Source organism: Ovis canadensis, chromosome 21 (genome assembly GCF_042477335.2).
Source record: "Ovis canadensis isolate MfBH-ARS-UI-01 breed Bighorn chromosome 21, ARS-UI_OviCan_v2, whole genome shotgun sequence".
Classification (NCBI taxonomy): Eukaryota; Metazoa; Chordata; class Mammalia; order Artiodactyla; family Bovidae; genus Ovis; species Ovis canadensis.
Genome location: NC_091265.1, coordinates 39413883 through 39431969, shown reverse-complemented (window position 1 = coordinate 39431969; position 18087 = coordinate 39413883). Strand labels below are relative to the sequence as shown.

The window sequence follows — 18087 nt, the reverse complement described above, 5'->3', positions numbered from 1 at the left end:
GTTCTCCCCTTCCCCCCACAATTCACTTCTTTATTGCTTTCATGGTTCAAAGATAGATGGTCCTCAGTTTCATCTTCATAATGTTCTGTGTTTTGTCTGCAATCATCTTTCTAGTCTAGTACTTCATGACCTTGGTGACATATGACACATTACAGTGTCACAGTCAGCCATGGCATACGTCAAAACCACTCACATATTCAGAAGCATTGAGTTATAGGCTCAATGGACATGAGTTTGAACAACTCTAGGAGATTGTAAAGGACAGGGAGGCTTGGCATGCTGCAGTCCATGGGGTCACAAAGAGTTGGACTGGGCTTAGCGACTAAACAGCGACAATAAGCTCCTGTGAATCATTTACATTTTTAAGTAATTGGACTCACCTCAATGTTACCATTATAAGGATGCCATATTTACTCATTTGCATTTTAATGGTGGGTGCCTCTTCTTTTTGGGAAAGGTAGAACCAGGGTTAGCTGGAAGTTAATTGCTCATAATTCATAGTCTATTTATGGTTACTGAAAATATCCAGGAACTGTGGTTATTGATGTGGCATTGAGAGAGCGATTTTGAAATACTATAATTTGTTATCTGTGGATGTACACTTATATTTGATTCCTTGATTTTACCCTTGTACATATTTGGAAGAAGGAAGAGAAATGAAGAAAGCATGCATGTTTATCCACATACAACAGAACTGAGGAGGCTCTTGCTACGGTTTTCCAGTCAAAGGCAGTGTGATTATCTAAAGAATGTGTGCAATCATACTATTTATACTAATATCATGAATAAGCATAAATATTATATGTTATACTTTTAAAGTATGAAATATGGATTGTTTTTATTAGTACATGCTTACTTTTAAAAATATTACCTGTAGAGGTTGAATGGGATCTTTAAAAAATAATTTTATGTAGGTTTTATATTAGATTAGCCGTATATATTTTTCCCTCCATAAAGTTATATTTGAGATCAGTGAATCGATGACTTTACTAATCATTTGCAGGTAAAATGCTTTTGTAAATATGAGCTATGAAAACAGTGTGAGAAATCTGTGCTTTATTTGGCCAGCTGCTTTTGCTCGTGTGCATGTGTATTTGCTTTTCATTACAATCTGGGTATACGCCTGGGAATATGTCTCATATGAATGCCATTGATCATCTGTCGTGGCAGAAGCAAAGTTGAAAACCTCTGCTTGAGGCTATTTTGTATACTTCTGTGTAGTGAACTCTCTCCCACAAGTTGATGCCTCCTGAATTTCTACCCACAGTCCTTTCTCTGGAACTTCAGAGTCATTTATTAAGCCACCCACAGGGCATCTTTACGTGGATGTCTTATAGCTCCCCAAACGTGTCATGTTTGAAACTGAACTCATTTTCTGTCTTATTCCCCCAACCCAACTGCTCTTTATTCAGTGTGGTACATTTTCACTGATTATATTATCATTCACCCAGGTCATTTAGAACATTAAGAATAAGATTCCATGTCTCCAAGGTCAATAGCCTAGTCCTGTTTATCTTCTAAATATCTCTGAAAGTATTTCTATCCTTCCTCAGTGCCTTCATCTTAGTACAACTGCTCATCGCTTTATACTAGAACTATTACAATAGCCCAGTGGTTCTCAAATTTCAGCATGCATCAGAAGCATTAAAATACAAATTGTTGCATTCCCTACTGCAGACTTCAGATTCAGTATTTCGAGGGATAGTTCTAAGAGATTGCGTTTCTTACCCAGTCAGGATGGCTCTGATGAGTCTGTGTTGGGGATCACTTTGATAATCATTGGCATAACCTGTTAATTGGCCTTCCTGACACCAGGCTAGTCACCTTACTAATTATTCTCCAAATTGCTTCCAATTTGGTATGATTTTTAAATGTAAATTGTATTATCCCCCCACCCCAAACCTTTCTACTATCTCTGCATCACACTTGACAATAGCCTTAGTTGAACTCTTAGCACTCAGTATGTGAAACATGGCACTTATTATTTTTATACCTGCACAGAATATATTATAATTTTGTCCCATTGAGGCTAAGAGCTTTCTCTAATGTCCAGGGATGTTTGTAGGTTAATCTGGCCATTAAAAGTTCAACTGCTATCCACTTTATACTCCCAGTCACAAGGCTTCCTTCCTTCTTTATCCATACTTTTAAAAGATTTATGTCCTTTCCAGGAATGAGAAGAGGATTGGGGTGTATACTTATATAATAAGGGTGGTCCATTGGTAGAAAAAAAATTGTGTAGTTGGGTCTGAGTTATTTTTCTGCCAGTGTTCTCTCCTGGTATTATCCTCTGCCCCAGCCTAAGGCACTGGTGGTGGACACCTGTTATCCATCTTATGTGCAATATTAAGTGACAAACAGGTATCTGGATGGCCCCTCCTCTATTGCCATTTAATATCAGTTTTTAGAAAGGAGCAGTATTGCTTCTTTCCTTTATTCCTGGCAACCTCTAAGCACACCACATGCTGACCTGGACTTGTCCAGACCTTGTGAGGATATAAATGCAGATCCTTGCTGCTCAAAGAATGATAAAGGACCAGTGGAATGGAGAATACACACACTGAATTAGAATGTAAATTTCAATGAGATCGTAGGCTGATCAAGTTTGAGAAGCTCTGGCCTCTCTTGGACGCCTAAAAATATTCACATCTCCTGTTGCCATTCTCTGTTCTTTCATAATAGGTGAATTTGTAGAATCTATGTTAGCCAGTTTCTTCATCCATAAAATGGGAACTATAATGCTTACGTTGGTGATTTATAATGATGTATAAAATTATTCAGCACAGTACCTTAGATGTGGCAGGAAATCTATAGTAGTAGCCATTATTAAGTCCACATCTCTCATCTTTTGACTTGGAAGTCTTCATAATTGAGTCACCTACTTCCCCAAACAAATACTAATCTACAGCAGGGGTGTTGATGCCTGAAAATTAAATGAGAATGGGACTTTAAATGGTTTAAAATTAAATATATGTGTAATTTTCAATTAAATTGCATAAATGATTCAGTTTTGGGAAGCTAAGAGTTTCCCTGCCTTCCAGAGTTGAGTGGTTGATTTATAGAAATATCAGATATTAACGCTTGTAGCTCTGATCTGGAAGAATATATTAAAAGACACTTTGTATCATAGTGAGAAGGGAAACACAAATAAAAAACAGAGAGAGATACTACCAAAACCTATTAGAATGACTAAAATTAGAAGTACAATAATACCCAGTGTTGGTGAAGTTGTAAAGCTGTAATTCTCTTACACTGGTGGGGATATAAAAGAGTACAACCATTTTAGAAAAGTGTTCAGCAGTTTCTTACGAAGTTAACAAGAATAAAAGGGATAAACTCTAGCCATCATAAAATCAGTAAAGATGTGGTTGAACTCAACACCACCACCACCAACTGGGTGTGATTAACATCTATAGACTCTTTCATCCAACAACAGTAGAATACACATCCTTCTGGAGTTCTCATGGAACATTCACCGAGACAGACCACATTTTGGACCATAGGACACACCTTAACTAATCCAAAGAAACTGAAATCATACAATGTATTTACTCAGACCACAGTATAAGTAAAGACAAATAATAGAAAAAGAGCTCAAAAATTCCCCACATAAATGAGAAAAAAACAACACATTTCTAAGTAACATAAGGGTCAAATTGAAAGACTCAATTATTTAAAAAAAATTTTGAGCAAGATGAAAATGTAAACACAAGAAAATTTGTGAGATTGGTGAAAGCAGTGGTTCTGGGGAAGTACATATTAATGAATGCATATAGTGGAAAGGAAGAAGCATTTAGAAAGTAACCCAGCTTCCACCTTTGTTGTTGTTTAGTCACTAAGTTGTGTCCCACTCTTTGCAGTCCCATGGACTATAGCCTGCTGGGCCCCTCTGTCCATGGGATTTCCCAGGCAAGAATACTGGAGTGCGTTGCCATTTCCTTCTCCAGGGGATCTTCCCGACCCAGCGATTGAAACCATGTCTCCTGCATTACAGGTGGATTCTTTACTGCTGAGCCACCAGGAAGCCCAATTTCTACCTTAGGAACCTAGAAAAAGAAGAGAAAATTAAATCTAAAGTAAGCAGAGGAAAAGAAATATTAAGAATTTGAGCAGAAAGCCATGAAATTGAAAAGAAAAAATTAATATATAAATACAACAAAATAAAAAAATGATTCTCTGAAAAGATCAGTGAAATTGATAAATATCAAGTCAAGCTAATTAAGGAAAAAAAAGGACACAAATTACTACTTTCAGAAAAGAGTGGATATCTCACTACAGCTACTTTGGACATTAAAAAGATAATAAAAGAATACTATTAACAACTTTTTTTCTCACAAATTTTTTATAATCTAAATGAAAGGTAGTAATTCCTTGAAAGATCCGTGTTGCCAAAACTTGCAGACAAAGAAACAGATAATCTGAATACATCTATATGTAGATTTAAAATTGACTCAACAAATTAATAACCTTCCAAAACAGAAATTTCCAGGCCCAGATGTATTCACTGATGAATTCTACCAAATGCTTAAAGAAGAAATTATACCAATTTTCTACAATATCTTTCAGAGGATAGAAACAAAAGGAATATTTTATAACTCATTCTATGAGGCCAGAATTACCCTGATTACAAAGCCAGACAAAGACATTACAAGAAAGGAAAGCTGCAGACCTATATCTGTCATGATCATAGATGCAAAATTCTCAACAAAATACTAACAAATTGAACCCAGCAATGTGTAAAAAAAATTACCACAATCAAGGGATATTTATCCCAGATAAACAGGGTTGTTTCAACATTCAAAAAATTACTTAATGTAATTTATCACTTCAACAGGCTGAAAATAAAAATGATCCTATCAATAGATGTAGAAAACCATTTGACAAAACTCAACACCCATTCATTATAAAAAGCTCTCAGTAAGTTAGAAGTAGAGGAAAACTGCATCAACGTGATAAAGAATGTTGTTGTAGTTTAGTCGCTAAGTCGTGTCTAACTCTTGGGACCCTATGGACTATAGCCTGCCAGGCTCCCCTGTCCATGGGATTTCCCAGGCAAGAATACTAGAGTGGGTTGCCGTTTACTTCTCCAGGGCAACTTCCCAACCCAGGATCGAACCTGTGTCTTTTGCATTGCAGGCAGATTCTTTATCACTGAGCCACCGGGGAAGCCCTATGATAGAGAATACTTAAAAGTATTCTACAACTAATACCATAGTTTGTAATGAGAAAGAGTCTTCCCACTAAGATCAGGTCCAAGGCAAGGATGTCCCCTTTTTCTACTCCTTTTAAATAGTATCCTGGAGTTTCTAGCTAATATAATAGGACAAGAAAAGGAGAGAAAAATATATACAGATTGAAAAAGAAAAAACTGTCTTTGTTTTCAGATGACAAGCTCATCAAGAAACCCTGAAAGAATAAATGAAAAAAAGCAAAAACCAAAAAACTCCTGGAACTCATAAGTAATTACAGAAAGATTGCAGGTTACTGGGTTAATATACCAAAGTCATTTGTGTTCTTATATACCAGTTTTCAACTAAAATGAAATACTTTGGTATAAACCTAACAATGTATATATAAGGAAAACTATGAAACTCTGGTGAATAAAATCAAATAAGTACTAATAAATTGAGAAACATTCCATATTCATGGATAGAGGGACAATATTGTTAAGTTTTCAAGATATCAAATATAGATTCAATACAAACTTAATTAAAATACCAGGGAGTTATTTTGTAAATATTGACAAACTGATTCCAAAACTTGTATTTAAAGTGAAGACCCAGAACAGCCAGCACACTATTGAAGAACAAAGCTGGCGGACTGACAGCCCTCGACTTCAAGACTTCCAGTGAAGCTTCACCAGTCATAACACGGTGGTGCTGGCAGAAGGATGGATGAATAAGTCAGTGGAAGATAATAGAGAGCCCAGAAACAGACCCATATAAATAGTTAACTGATCTTTGGAAAAGGAGCAAATGCAGCATGATGGGTAGTCTTTTTAACAAGTGATGCTGAAACAATTGGACATTACATATGCAAAAAATTAATCTAGACACGGGTTTCAAACCTTTTACAAAAAATTAACTTACAATGAATTGTAGATTTCTATGTAAGATGTAGTACTACAAAACTCTAGGGAAAGTTTAGATAACCTTGGGTATGGCAATGGTTTTTAAAATACAATACCAAAAAAAAAAAAAAAAAGAAATACTAAACTAGACTTCACCAAAATGAAAAGCTTCTGGTCTGCAGAGAGACTTTATCAAGAGAATGAGAAGGCAAGTCACAGATTGGGATAAATTACTTGTAAAAGGCACATATGATAAAGAAATGTTTTCCAAAATATACAAAGAAGTCTTAAAATTTAACAATAAGAAGACAACTCGATTTTAAAAATTGGCAGAAACCTTAAGAGAGATATACGGGTGGCAAATAAACATGAAAAGATGTTCCATGTCATATATCATCAGAGAAATGAAAATTAAAATGAGATACCACTATATAACTATTAGAATGGCCAAAATCCCGAACACCAAATGCTGGCAAGGATGTGAAAGAACCGGTATTCTCATTGCTTGTGGGAACGCAAAATGGTACAGTCATTTGAAAGATAGTTTGGCAGTTTCTGACAAAACTGACTATACTTTTACCATAGGATTCAGCAATTCAGCTCCTTGTTATTCACCCAAATGAGCTGAAAACTTATGTCCAAAAAAATTCACACATGGATGTGTATAGTAGCTTTGTTCATCCTTGAGAAAAGTTGGGAACAACCAAAATGTGCTCCTGTCGATGAATAAACTGTGATACATCTAGACAATGGCATTTTCAGTGCAAAACAATGCATTACAGAGCCATGAAAAAACACGGAGGAAACAGTGCATTTTACTTAGTCAAAGAAGCCAGTCCGAAAAAAGGCTGCATATTGTATGATTCCAAATATATGGCATTCTGGGAAGTGCAAAATCGTGGAGACTGGAAAGAGATTGACGGTTACCAGTGTTTGTGGAGAAGGAGAGATGAAGGAGCGAAACAGAATTTTTAGGGCATCGAAACTGTGTATAAGCCTACAATGAAGATACACGTCATACCTTTATCTACATTCAGAATGTACAACATGAAGAGTGACCCCTAATTTAAACAATGGATTTTAGGTGATGGCGATGTGTCAGTGTAGGTCCATCAGTTGTAACAGATGTGTAAGATCTTTTTAAAAAATTTATTTATTTTTTAATTGAAGGATAGTTGCTTTATGGAATGTTCTTGTTTTCTGTCAAACCTCAACATGAATCAGCCATAGGTATAGGAAATCTTTGCATAGGAAATGTTCATATGAGAAATCTGTGTATCTGCCATTCAGTTTTTCTGTGAACCTAAAAGTGTTATAAAATATCAAGTCTATTTTTAAGTGTATCACACAGATACATTGAATGTGCCTAATGAAGTTTTTTTTTTTTTTTTTTTTTGTGAGGTCGCTCAGTCGTGTCCGACTCTTTGCGACCCCGTGGACTGTAGCTCACCAGGCTCCTCCGTCCATGGGATTATCCAACTCCAAAGTAAATTTTCTAGCCTGTAACACATCACATCTCCTCGTAACTAGTACTCTCAGTCTCTTGCTGCAGTAAAATGTCTGTCAAAAATAGAACACGTAGGAGAAAACTGTGACCTAAGCAAGAATTGTGGATCTAGAATTCTACCAAAAGAATCCAATTCAAAGCAAGAGGAAAAGCACATGTTTTTACATAAATTAAACTAAATGTCCATTTAAATATCATGGCACTCAAGATGCTGACATCTGCCAGGCACTCTGTGAAGGCCATGTTCCCACCGACTATTCTAGGTCATTCTTGGGAGATTTTCCTTGGCAATGAGACCTCACTGAGGAGCTTCTCTTTTAGATACAACATTCTCCCAGCAGCCGTGTATGACGGATGGCACACCGTGACTATGATTCCTGGGGATGGCATCTGGCCTGAACTGCATGTCAAGAATGTGTCCAGACATGCGTGTGTGCCCAGGGACTTTGAGGAAGTAAAGATTACCTCCACTTCTAGTGAAGAGGATGTTTACAGTGCCATCATGGCAATCCATTGAAACCACGTGGCCTTGAAGGGCAGCTTTGAAACTGACTACAACCTGCCACCATCTCACAAATCCCGAAACAGTGTGTTTTGCAGGACTCTAGATCTCTGTGCCAGCGTCATCCATTTTGAGAGTTGGCCACGGGTGGAAACCAGACACAAGAACATAGACATCTTAGTTGTTTGGGACAACACAGAGGGTGAATACAGCAACCTGGAGCGTGAGAGCATGAACAGAGTGGTAGAAAGCCTAAAGATCATTACTGAGGCCAAGTGTTTGCACCTTGCTGAATACGCTTTCCAGCTGGCCCATTGGACAGCCACGCACAAGGCCAACATCACAAGACTGGGAGATTGTCTCTTCCTCCAGTGCTGTAGGGAGGTGGCGTCCCACTATCCCCACTCTCCTCTGAGGGCATGATTGTGGATAACACCCCCATGCAGCTGGTATCCTGGCCCCAGCAGTTTGATGTCATGGTGATGCCCAGTCTCTGTGGCAACATTTCGATAATGTCTGTACCGGGTTGGTTGCAGGCCTTGTGCCAGCTGCCAACAATAGCCACATATATGCAGTGTTTGAAACAGCTGCGAGCCAGTCGGGAAGACTATAGCCAGTAACGTGACCGACTCTACTGCCGCACTGCTGGCAGGTTGCATTAGGCTGGATTACCTCAAGCTCCATTTCTATGCCACCTCCAGTCTTGGCATCCATGGAGAACAAGGACATCCAAACTCCAGACATTGGAGGCCAGGGTACCACATCGGATGCCATGCAGAATATCATAGGATGACATCCATGTTGCCAGTTAAATGGTTAGTGCCTTGGAGGCTGAACTGTCCTCCAAATCCCTTTCTGTCCCACACCTTACGTTACCTTTGCCTTTACTCTCCCCAGTCACAAAGCCCAGCCAGCTTGGCGGATGTGGACTTGAATAAGCTAGCTTCCATTCTAGCTCAGAAGAGGTAGGGGGAAAGAATCAAGTCTGAGTGTTTGTTTGTTTGATTGTTTTGTTTCTTTTTAATACGGGAAACATCACTTGTTTAAATTAGCCATGCCTACTGTGCTGTGTATGTAGTGAGGAATTATCCTCTATTTTAATCTGCAATTCACACTTCTCTATGAGATGATACACCAAATAGGTCATGGTTGTTTGGTGAGTCCCGGATTTTTCCAGAACCTGGCACACTGATTTTTCTCCTATCTAGGTCATTAAAATTCTGCAGACCAACCTGAAGAAGAGTCTGGCTTCTCTCTAGAGGTTGTTAATGAGTTAATTATTGCAATAAAAGTTGCCTATAAAATATATGTTGTCATTTTAATAATAAGGTACTATAAAGCTGGGCAGTGCAGAATGCCTCTACTCCCTCCTAGATTTCCCATCTTTTTTCCTGGTCTTGTTTAGGTGAGAAAAGGGAGTTTTTGCTGGTGTAATTTTTCACACATGAACATCTCTGAGCACCATAGGTCTCCTGCAAAGGGGCCTCTTGAATTCCTGCTTTGAGCCTCTAAGCTCATGAGTTTAGACATTAAATTCCCAGTTAATAGGCACTGGGCCCACAACTCTCTACTATATAAACAGAACCATGTACTGTAAACTCCATGCACACTGCCTTACAATCCTCCATGGTTTACTTCCTTTTAATCTCTCTTTCAAAGAATGTACATAAGAAAATGAAAAACACTGAGCTCATTTAAGTGTTTACTGTCATCTTACTATATTTTATTTACAGTAACTCTAAGGGCATAGGTGGGAGAAACACAAAAATGATACTCAAGTGAGAAATAAAAGCAACAATTATAAAAATTTACGTAGTTTTATCAGCAGGAATAGATTGCTGTTAGAAGTGAGATTGAGAAAAACAGTAAATCCTTAATAATATTTTGAAAACCTCTGTATCTCAGCTATAGCTCTTGGATCCCGTCATGGTTCATGGAGCACAAGTTAAAGACATTGGACTGAGAGCTGAAAAAGTCTTACTTTCCAAAAGGCTCAGACTTATCGTATTACCTTGATATCACCTATCCTTGTTATGTATAAAGTCAGAGCTCAGAACGTGGAAAATCAAACACTAGTTTGAGAGGATTTAATCTGAGGAGGAAATGACTACCTTTAACCCTATCTAGAAGTCTTTGTTGAAGAACAAAGCAAGCAGGAATGAGCAAATTTTAAAATAATCATGGTAGTCCTTTATTGGGCACTGGAAATATCATTGGCCAGTGCTGCCACTGGCCCCCATGGTGCCTTCCTCTGCATAGATGTACACTTGAAACCAAAGGTATGGTTTGGTAAGTAGAAAAGGGATGGATTTGGGGGTGAAGTCTCCCTACCCCCAATGCTAAATGAATCCATACTACTTTAACTCACTCTGTTCCCTGTTCTCTCATGGATGTGAAATTTATTCACGACCAGTCCAACTGCAGACAGTAGCCCAGATATTGGATTTTATTTGACAATGGGAGTTTATGCTGATAGGTGCATTTGAACTGGAACTTTCCTTTTCTGTTAAAGATGATTGTTTCCAAAATCTTCCCACAGTTTTGGACCAGGCTGCTCTTAGTATACCATAGTGGAATTTTCCCATTTGTCAGTTTGAGATATTCTTTCCACTGAGCTATGAACATCTTTAGGGCACATACTATGTATTCTTTTTCCTGTCCTCTGTATCCCATAGCATAATGACTTATATATATATAATAAGTAATATATGTTTGTTGAATCAATGAAAATGAATGATATGGTTGATACTACCTAATATTTCTTATATGTAAAGTAAAATAATAACTGTGCCCACCTCATAGACTTGTTGGGAAAATAGAGCAAGAAAACACGCATAAAGCTGGTAGCACTCTGCCTGTCCAATGGAAAGTGCTTGATGAAGTTTAGAAATTATTACATTCATTAATATCCATTATATAACAGTCTAAAAGTTACTTAAGAGGAAAATGGGGAAAATGATATTCATTCATTACTATCTTTGGAACTTACTGGGCAAGTTGCTTTACTTATTTTTATGGGTTTGTAACTGAACTGATTTTCACGGAGAAGGAAATGGCAGCCCACTCCAGTATTCTTGCCTGGAAAATGCTATGGACAGAGGAGCCTGGTGGGCTATTGTCCTTGGGGTCACAAAAAGTCAGACACGACTTAGTGGCTAAGCAACAACAAGAACTGACTTTCAACTAGAGTCACAAACCATATCAGCTTATTTATCAAGGCCCCTTGTCTCTCTCCTTTATTTCTTGAATCCAACCGTCTCTCTTCTTTCTCACTGACACCTCGTTTCTCATTAGCTTTTCTCATCTTTGGGAACTTCCCAATCTCTGTTCCTTCTCTACTTTGTGTCTTGCCTGTAGCTTAGACCCCACAAATCTATTCTGACAATGCACTCAAACCTGAACTTTCTGAAAGGGAAGTAGAATCATGTCCTACTTAACACTTCACATTCAACCTGTTTCCTTTGACCTTGAGATAAAGTCAGCTGAGCACAGCATGAAGGACCTTCCATGTTCTGATCGCTGCTTCCTTCTCCAGGCTCATCATTTCTACTCCCTCTCCCATCCCAGTAATAATACAGTGTAGCTGCTGCTGCTAAGTCTCTTCAGTTGTGTCTGACTCTGTGCGACCCCATGGACTGTAGCCCACCAGGCTCCTCCATCCATGGGATTTTTCAGGCAAGAATATTGGGTTGCCATTTCCTCCTCCATGGGATATTCCTGACCCAGGGATCGAACTGTGTCTCCTGCCTTGGCAGATGGATTCTTCACCACTAAGCCATTTGGGAAGCCTGTCTTCTAGTATAATGTATAGGAAAGTTTAATGTTTCTTGAACACTTAATCTATGTTAGGTACTCTCCTAAATGGTTTACGTACATTAACTTATTTAATCCTCACATGAGCCAATTATATTGACAAAGAACCTGAAGCTTAAAAGAGGTAACTGATCTGTTTGAGGTCAATCAGAATGTAAATAGTGGAACCAGAGTTAAAATCAAGCCGATTATACAGAGTGAAGTAAGCCAGAAAGGAAAACACCAATACAGTATACTAACACATATATATGGAATTTAGAAAGATGGCAATGACGACCCTGTATGCAAGACAGGAAAAAAGACACAGCTGTGTATAACGGACTTTTGGACTCAGAGGGAGAGGGAGAGGGAGAGGGTGGGATGATTTGGGAGAATGGCATTCTAACATGTATACTATCATGTAAGAATTGAATCGCCAGTCTATGTCTGACGCAGGATACAGCATGCTTGGGGCTGGTGCATGGGGATGACCCACAGAGATGTTATGGGGAGGGGGGTGGGAGGGGAGTTCATGTTTGGGAACGCATGTAAGAATTAAAGATTTTAAAATTTAAAAACAAAAACAAAACACACACACACACACACACGAATCAAGCCAGTGATGCCAGTGGAGTCTTAACCACTATTACTAAATTGCTTCCCCAAATTTTAGGTGATTTAGATAGCCCGGGATGAAAAAATGAAAATATCCTGATAATCAGGGTAATAGTGCTTGAATCAAGCATCAGATACTGAATGAACATGGTCAGTGAAGTAGTCAAAGTAATTTGTAGTAACAGATAACGGTAGACAATATGTGGAAAAGAAGTGATATGTTGTTGAAGTAAGAGAGTAATTAAAATAATGATAGGAAGTGGAAAAGAAATGTTGAATCTTGCCAAGAGGAGAATTTTGAAGAAATGTATCCAGATTCTGAATCATTATAGAGGTCGTAAGAAAGTGACTATTCCTGAGGGCTTGCGTATTTTGGAGTACGTAAAATAACTGTGGGAAACTGATTACAGAGCTTGAAATTTTTGAATGGGAAAACTGGGTCCTTGAAGTTTCCCTGACAGCTTGCATAAACTGGGACTCAGTGTGGAGACGTCTTCACATCAGAATGAATTTGCTTATGCTGACATGGGAAGCTACATATATTGCGTTTGTGATTGCTCCAAGAAATACAAGGAAAGAGAAAGGAGACATATTTAAAATGAAAAATAAAATGACTCAACCTCACAAAGCAACTTAAAAATTGAAATAGCTTGTTACTAATTTTGTAAATGCTTGAAAACCAAATCAGCCTGGGTGAAAACAGCATCTTCCAAGGAAGACAGTAGTCTGGGCTCTAATCCGCTGAAGCATCCGTTTTGCTAGAGTTAATGCCAAATTTAGTTTATGCCAAATAGATGTAAATGAGTAAATGTTGCTGAAAAGGAGAAAGGAAACACTATATATGTTCAAATACAAGGTATTTTCCCCCCTCTTTAATCCCTCAGAAGAAAGGAATTTTCTTAAATTCAAAAGTTTATCATGTTCTTATATTACCAGGTATTCTATCAGTTCTTTCATTTTGAATGATAAAGTATTTGGAGGAGGGAAAAAAGTGGCATTAGTTATGCCAGTTTGGGATTTTTATAGGAATTATCTGGAGAAGAAATTTTAAAAAGAGGCAAAAAAAAAAATCCTCAGCAAAAGATGAGTCATTATTCCTGGAAGCATGTTGTGATAGTTGGAAGTATTGAATGTCATTATATACATACCATTAAAAAATCACTTAGTAACAAATTATAGTTTTTTTGTTACCCTGTAGAGATCACAAATATTTACCTATCAGACAAATGGGGAAACAATCCTGATATTATACAATTGGACTCTTGTCACTTTGCTTAAAATATCCAAAGAAAGCATCAAATACAAATTCATAAAAGTGCTTTATCTCAGACAGCTTAGACAGATGGGGAGATGATAGTTGTGGAAAATTTTAGAGAGCTTGAAAAATGGCTCTGGGTTGGGGAAAAACCTTGAGGTCAAGATTCATGGGAAGAGAGTCAAGATGTCATGGTAAAGGAAAAGGTAATATTTTAAAATTAATCTATTATTTAATATTACCTATTAAATAATGTACTTAATACAACTATGCATAATAACTAGATCCAAAAATCAAATATTATGGGTGGTAGTTGTCTATTTAAGATGTCCTGCAAAATTACTCAGCATTGCCCAGAATATTTGTTTTCCTTTTTTCTTTTTTAGATATTATCACTTATAAAAAGGGACTGTTTCTCCTTAAATTTGGGGTTATCTCCTATTTAGGCAGGCTTCAGTGGCAGCTCAGTTGGTAAAGAGTCTGCTGGCAGTGCGGGAGACCCGGGTTCAATCCTTAGGTTGGAAGGATCCCATGGGGAAGGAAAAAGACACTCCACTCCAGTATTCTTGCCTGGGAAACCCCATGGACAGAGGAGACTGGTGGGCTACAGTCCATGGGGTCACAGAGTCGGACACGACTTGGCGACTAAACTACCACCACCTAGTTAGGCATTTACATCATCTCCTAAATGGAACCTGGAAAATGGGAAAAAGGAAGGAAAATAGATATTGAAGTTATTGTGCAAAAATGTATAATAGCTAAGGAAGAAGCCAAGATTTCTAGATGTATAAGTAATATTGTGGAAAGAAATACAACTGAATTTCAAATGAAATTATACTAAACTCTTTAAGGCTGTGGCCAGAGTACACATAGGGTATTTCATCTAGTTTTGATTTTTCAAACTGATAAAAGATGTAATTTCAGTTAAAAACTATGGTGTCAAAAATCACCTATATGCCAGATACCAGAAAAATATGTTGGAAAGCCTGATTTATAAAGAATGTGTTTACTCTGGGGTAAGATACATCTCAGGGATTGATCCTTTTCAAGGTATTCATGTTGTGATAGAATTAGGTTATTTGGGTGCCAATTGTATTCTAGCCAGTGGCAAGATACACTTGTGTGCACAGTCGCTTTGTCTGTTCTTTTCCTTATTCACTTGTTCCTCAGTGGTGTTTGTCCTCCACTGAACACTTGCTTTGAGCGGGGTGCTGTGCAAACCGCTGAGGGTGCAGCTTGCCAATCAGTGTCCTTTCTCTCTAGGATCTCGAGGGGCAGAGGGAATCAAGTCATTGAGGACTCATAGGCTTTCCTCATTTTGTCGTATATTACTTTATCATGTTTTTAACAAATTGGAGGTTTTTGGCAGCACCACATCAAGCAAGTCTGTTGGCACCCTTCTTCCAACAGCATTTTCTTACTTCACGTCTCTGGATCATGTTTTTGGTAACATTTTTATAATATTTCTGTGATCAGTGATCTTTGATGTTATGATTGCAAAACGATTATGACTCACTGAATGCTCAGGTGATGGTATATATCAAGATATATACCTTGTGTTTTTAATATAATGCTATGGTGCACTTCATCAACTACTGTATGATGGAAACATAACTCTTGCATGCACTGGGAAACCAAAGCATCTGTGTGACTTGCCTCGTGGAAAGTTTTGCTCTATTGTGATGGTTTGGAACCAGACTTCCAGTATCTCTGAGGTATGCCTATATAATGGAGTGTGATGAGTGTTGTCATAGAGATATATGCAAGGTGCTATAAGAGCACATAAGAGGGGAAATCAGACAGTTCCCTTGAGTAAATTGTGTCTCCAGAAGGGGAGAGAGGGGAAAGAAGGGGAGAGAGCAAAAAGAAGAAAGGCAAAGTAGGAGACAGAAGGGGAGGGCCCTATGAGAACTACCATCACAAGCTACTTATCTGCCCATTACCTGATACTCACAGCTTTTACTCTTAACCCTCATCATTTCTTATTTTGCATGCAATTATTGTCGAACTCATTATACCTATACAACCTTGCCCTGATGATGTTTATCTATAAGGTGGGATTTTCAAGATTTAAGGACAGCACCTGATTTTTCTATGAAGCGTTTTCTTTGGGGGGACAGATTCTTTACATTGATTAATGAGCCTGATTAGATACCTCATCATAGTTGACTCTGTGATTGCCAAGATTTTTTATTTTTGTTAAGCTACTTTTCAGCCCAACTGCTGCTCTTCAAAACCTTCCTGTTCTGTATTCCCCTCTGCCAGTCTCTCTGAGAGCACGGTTCATCATTTTGTTCTTTCCAGCATCCTTCTTGTTCCCTTCATCTCTCTCCACTGCCTCCGGGATAGTGAACTGGATCTCTGGAAACACATCATCTTTCTTCCTTGGTGATCTGCTCTCATACCATTTTTGATTCCTCCTTCTGGAAATGACCTTGGATTTCATTTGACATTAACGCGTCATGCTCCTCCATCTTCTTTGATTCTGTTGCCAACGGCATCATCTACTCCCCTCGTGGCCCTGAAGCTGCCCATAGGCTTGTCTCTGCCTGAGATCAGTCATATTGTACCTCTTCTGTGTCACGGTAGCAGAGGCATGCTCATGGCTTGAAAATTCACCGCACTCCTCTGGTTCAGGTAAATAAACAAATCGCCACCACAGCATTCCGAGTGAGGATTACCTTATCACTCTTCCACCTGATACTTTCATCTTCTTTTTCTGAGAGATCACTTTTCTACAAAAGAGACTGTCAAACTCTTGGTCTTCTCCAGTGGATCTATTCCCTGACCATTTAGAGCACTCCAGAAATGGGCAACTGAGGCTCTTAGTGTTACTTGACCATGGTTATTGTTTTTATCCAGACTGACAGATGCTTTTTATAGACTCTGGCTGAATTTCATTGGAAAAGAGCTTAAAATGCGCAGGAGGAGGAAAGTACTTCTCTCCCAGGATCCCTGCTGAGCTGATACCAGTCTATGGGAAGTCATCTATTTAAACAGAAATAAACATGCCTCGGGATGCCAGCAGCCTATTTTCAGCTTTATTAAGCTATTTTCAGCTTTATTAAGAAATCTGTGTTTAATTTTTCCAAACATCTCCAGTTTTGTTCATTTAGCTTTTCTCTGTGTGTGGATCAATTAGAACCCTTGATGAGAATGCAGACTTGGCATTCTGTTCCTTATAGAAACATAGTGTGTTTGGAGAAGAGTGAAGAGTCTGGAAGACTTCCGAGGGCTTAGCCGGAAACTTGTACCTAACTGGCTTTACGTGTGGAAAAGTATTCCACATGAATACTTTTATGGTATGATGTTGCCTGTGAGATGGTCCTGGGAGATTTCTCTGTTGGGTATGTTTCCATTTAAAAAGTTCCTCGGACCCATATAAATTGGTCACCTTTACAAATTATATACTGCTCTAGGCCAGGGTCAAGGGTGTGTGTGTGTGTGTGTGTGTGTGTGTGTGTGTGTGTGTGTGTGTGTAAATATTATAGATTTTGTGGCCCATGTGGTCTTTGTTGCAACTATCTATTTAATGCTGTCTTTTTAAACCAGTGGGAGGGACTTCCCTGGTGGTCTAGCAGCTAAGACTTCAGGCTCCCAGTGTAAGGGGCCCAGGTTCAATCCCTTGTCAGGGAACTAGATCCCATATGCCACAACTAAGGATTCTGCATGTCACAGTTAAAACCTGGTGCAACCAAATAAATAAATTTAAAATAAAGCGATGGGGGCTACAGACAATAAACGTGGCTGTGTTCTGGTAAGACTTTAATTATGGACACTACAAGTTAAACTTCATATAATTTCCACATGTCTTATAATACTGTCTTTCTTTTGAAATTTGTCAGCCATTAGCAAAGGTAAAAGCCATTATTTGTCATTGTGCCATATTAGGTAAATCTATGGGCCATATTCTGTGAATCCCCAATCTAGGCAAAGTGGCTGAAATAATGAACAGGCAGAAGGTCTGATGCCATAGGACTTTCATTTGCCAGAAGGGAAAATAGACAGTGAACCTCCAAACACACAAATTATGGAAATTATGCCAAGTTCTAAGGGAGGAGGAAAGAAAACAGAACTGGGGTATTGTAACAGAGAGCAACTGGTGGCCCAAGGACTGGTGGGCTGCCTGAGCTAATCAGGGGAGGCTTCTCTGAGGTGGCATCCGAGCTGATCTCTGAATGATACCTGGAGAAACACATGAACACCTGGGGCAAGTGTCAGGCACAGGGAAGGGAAATCACTGAGTCAGCGAGAGCCCCGGGTCATTGAAAGAGCAAGGTGACTGGTCTCACTGGAGAGGACATTGCAGAAGGGAAAGAGGAGGGCCAGAAGCCAGATGAAGGGCG

General features: G+C 38.6%; 2 protein-coding genes across 5 annotated transcripts in view; both read left to right on the top strand.

Annotated features, from left to right (window-relative positions):
• Positions 1 to 18087, top strand: part of NELL1 (neural EGFL like 1) — a 1018153-nt gene that overhangs the window by 670811 nt on the left and 329255 nt on the right. The window lies entirely within an intron of this gene.
• On the top strand, positions 7774 to 8872 carry LOC138427228 (isocitrate dehydrogenase [NAD] subunit gamma, mitochondrial). The gene is given in 5 exon segments (XM_069566595.1): positions 7774 to 8479; positions 8482 to 8583; positions 8586 to 8672; positions 8675 to 8777; positions 8779 to 8872. Coding segments are annotated over 5 exon segments (1092 nt in total).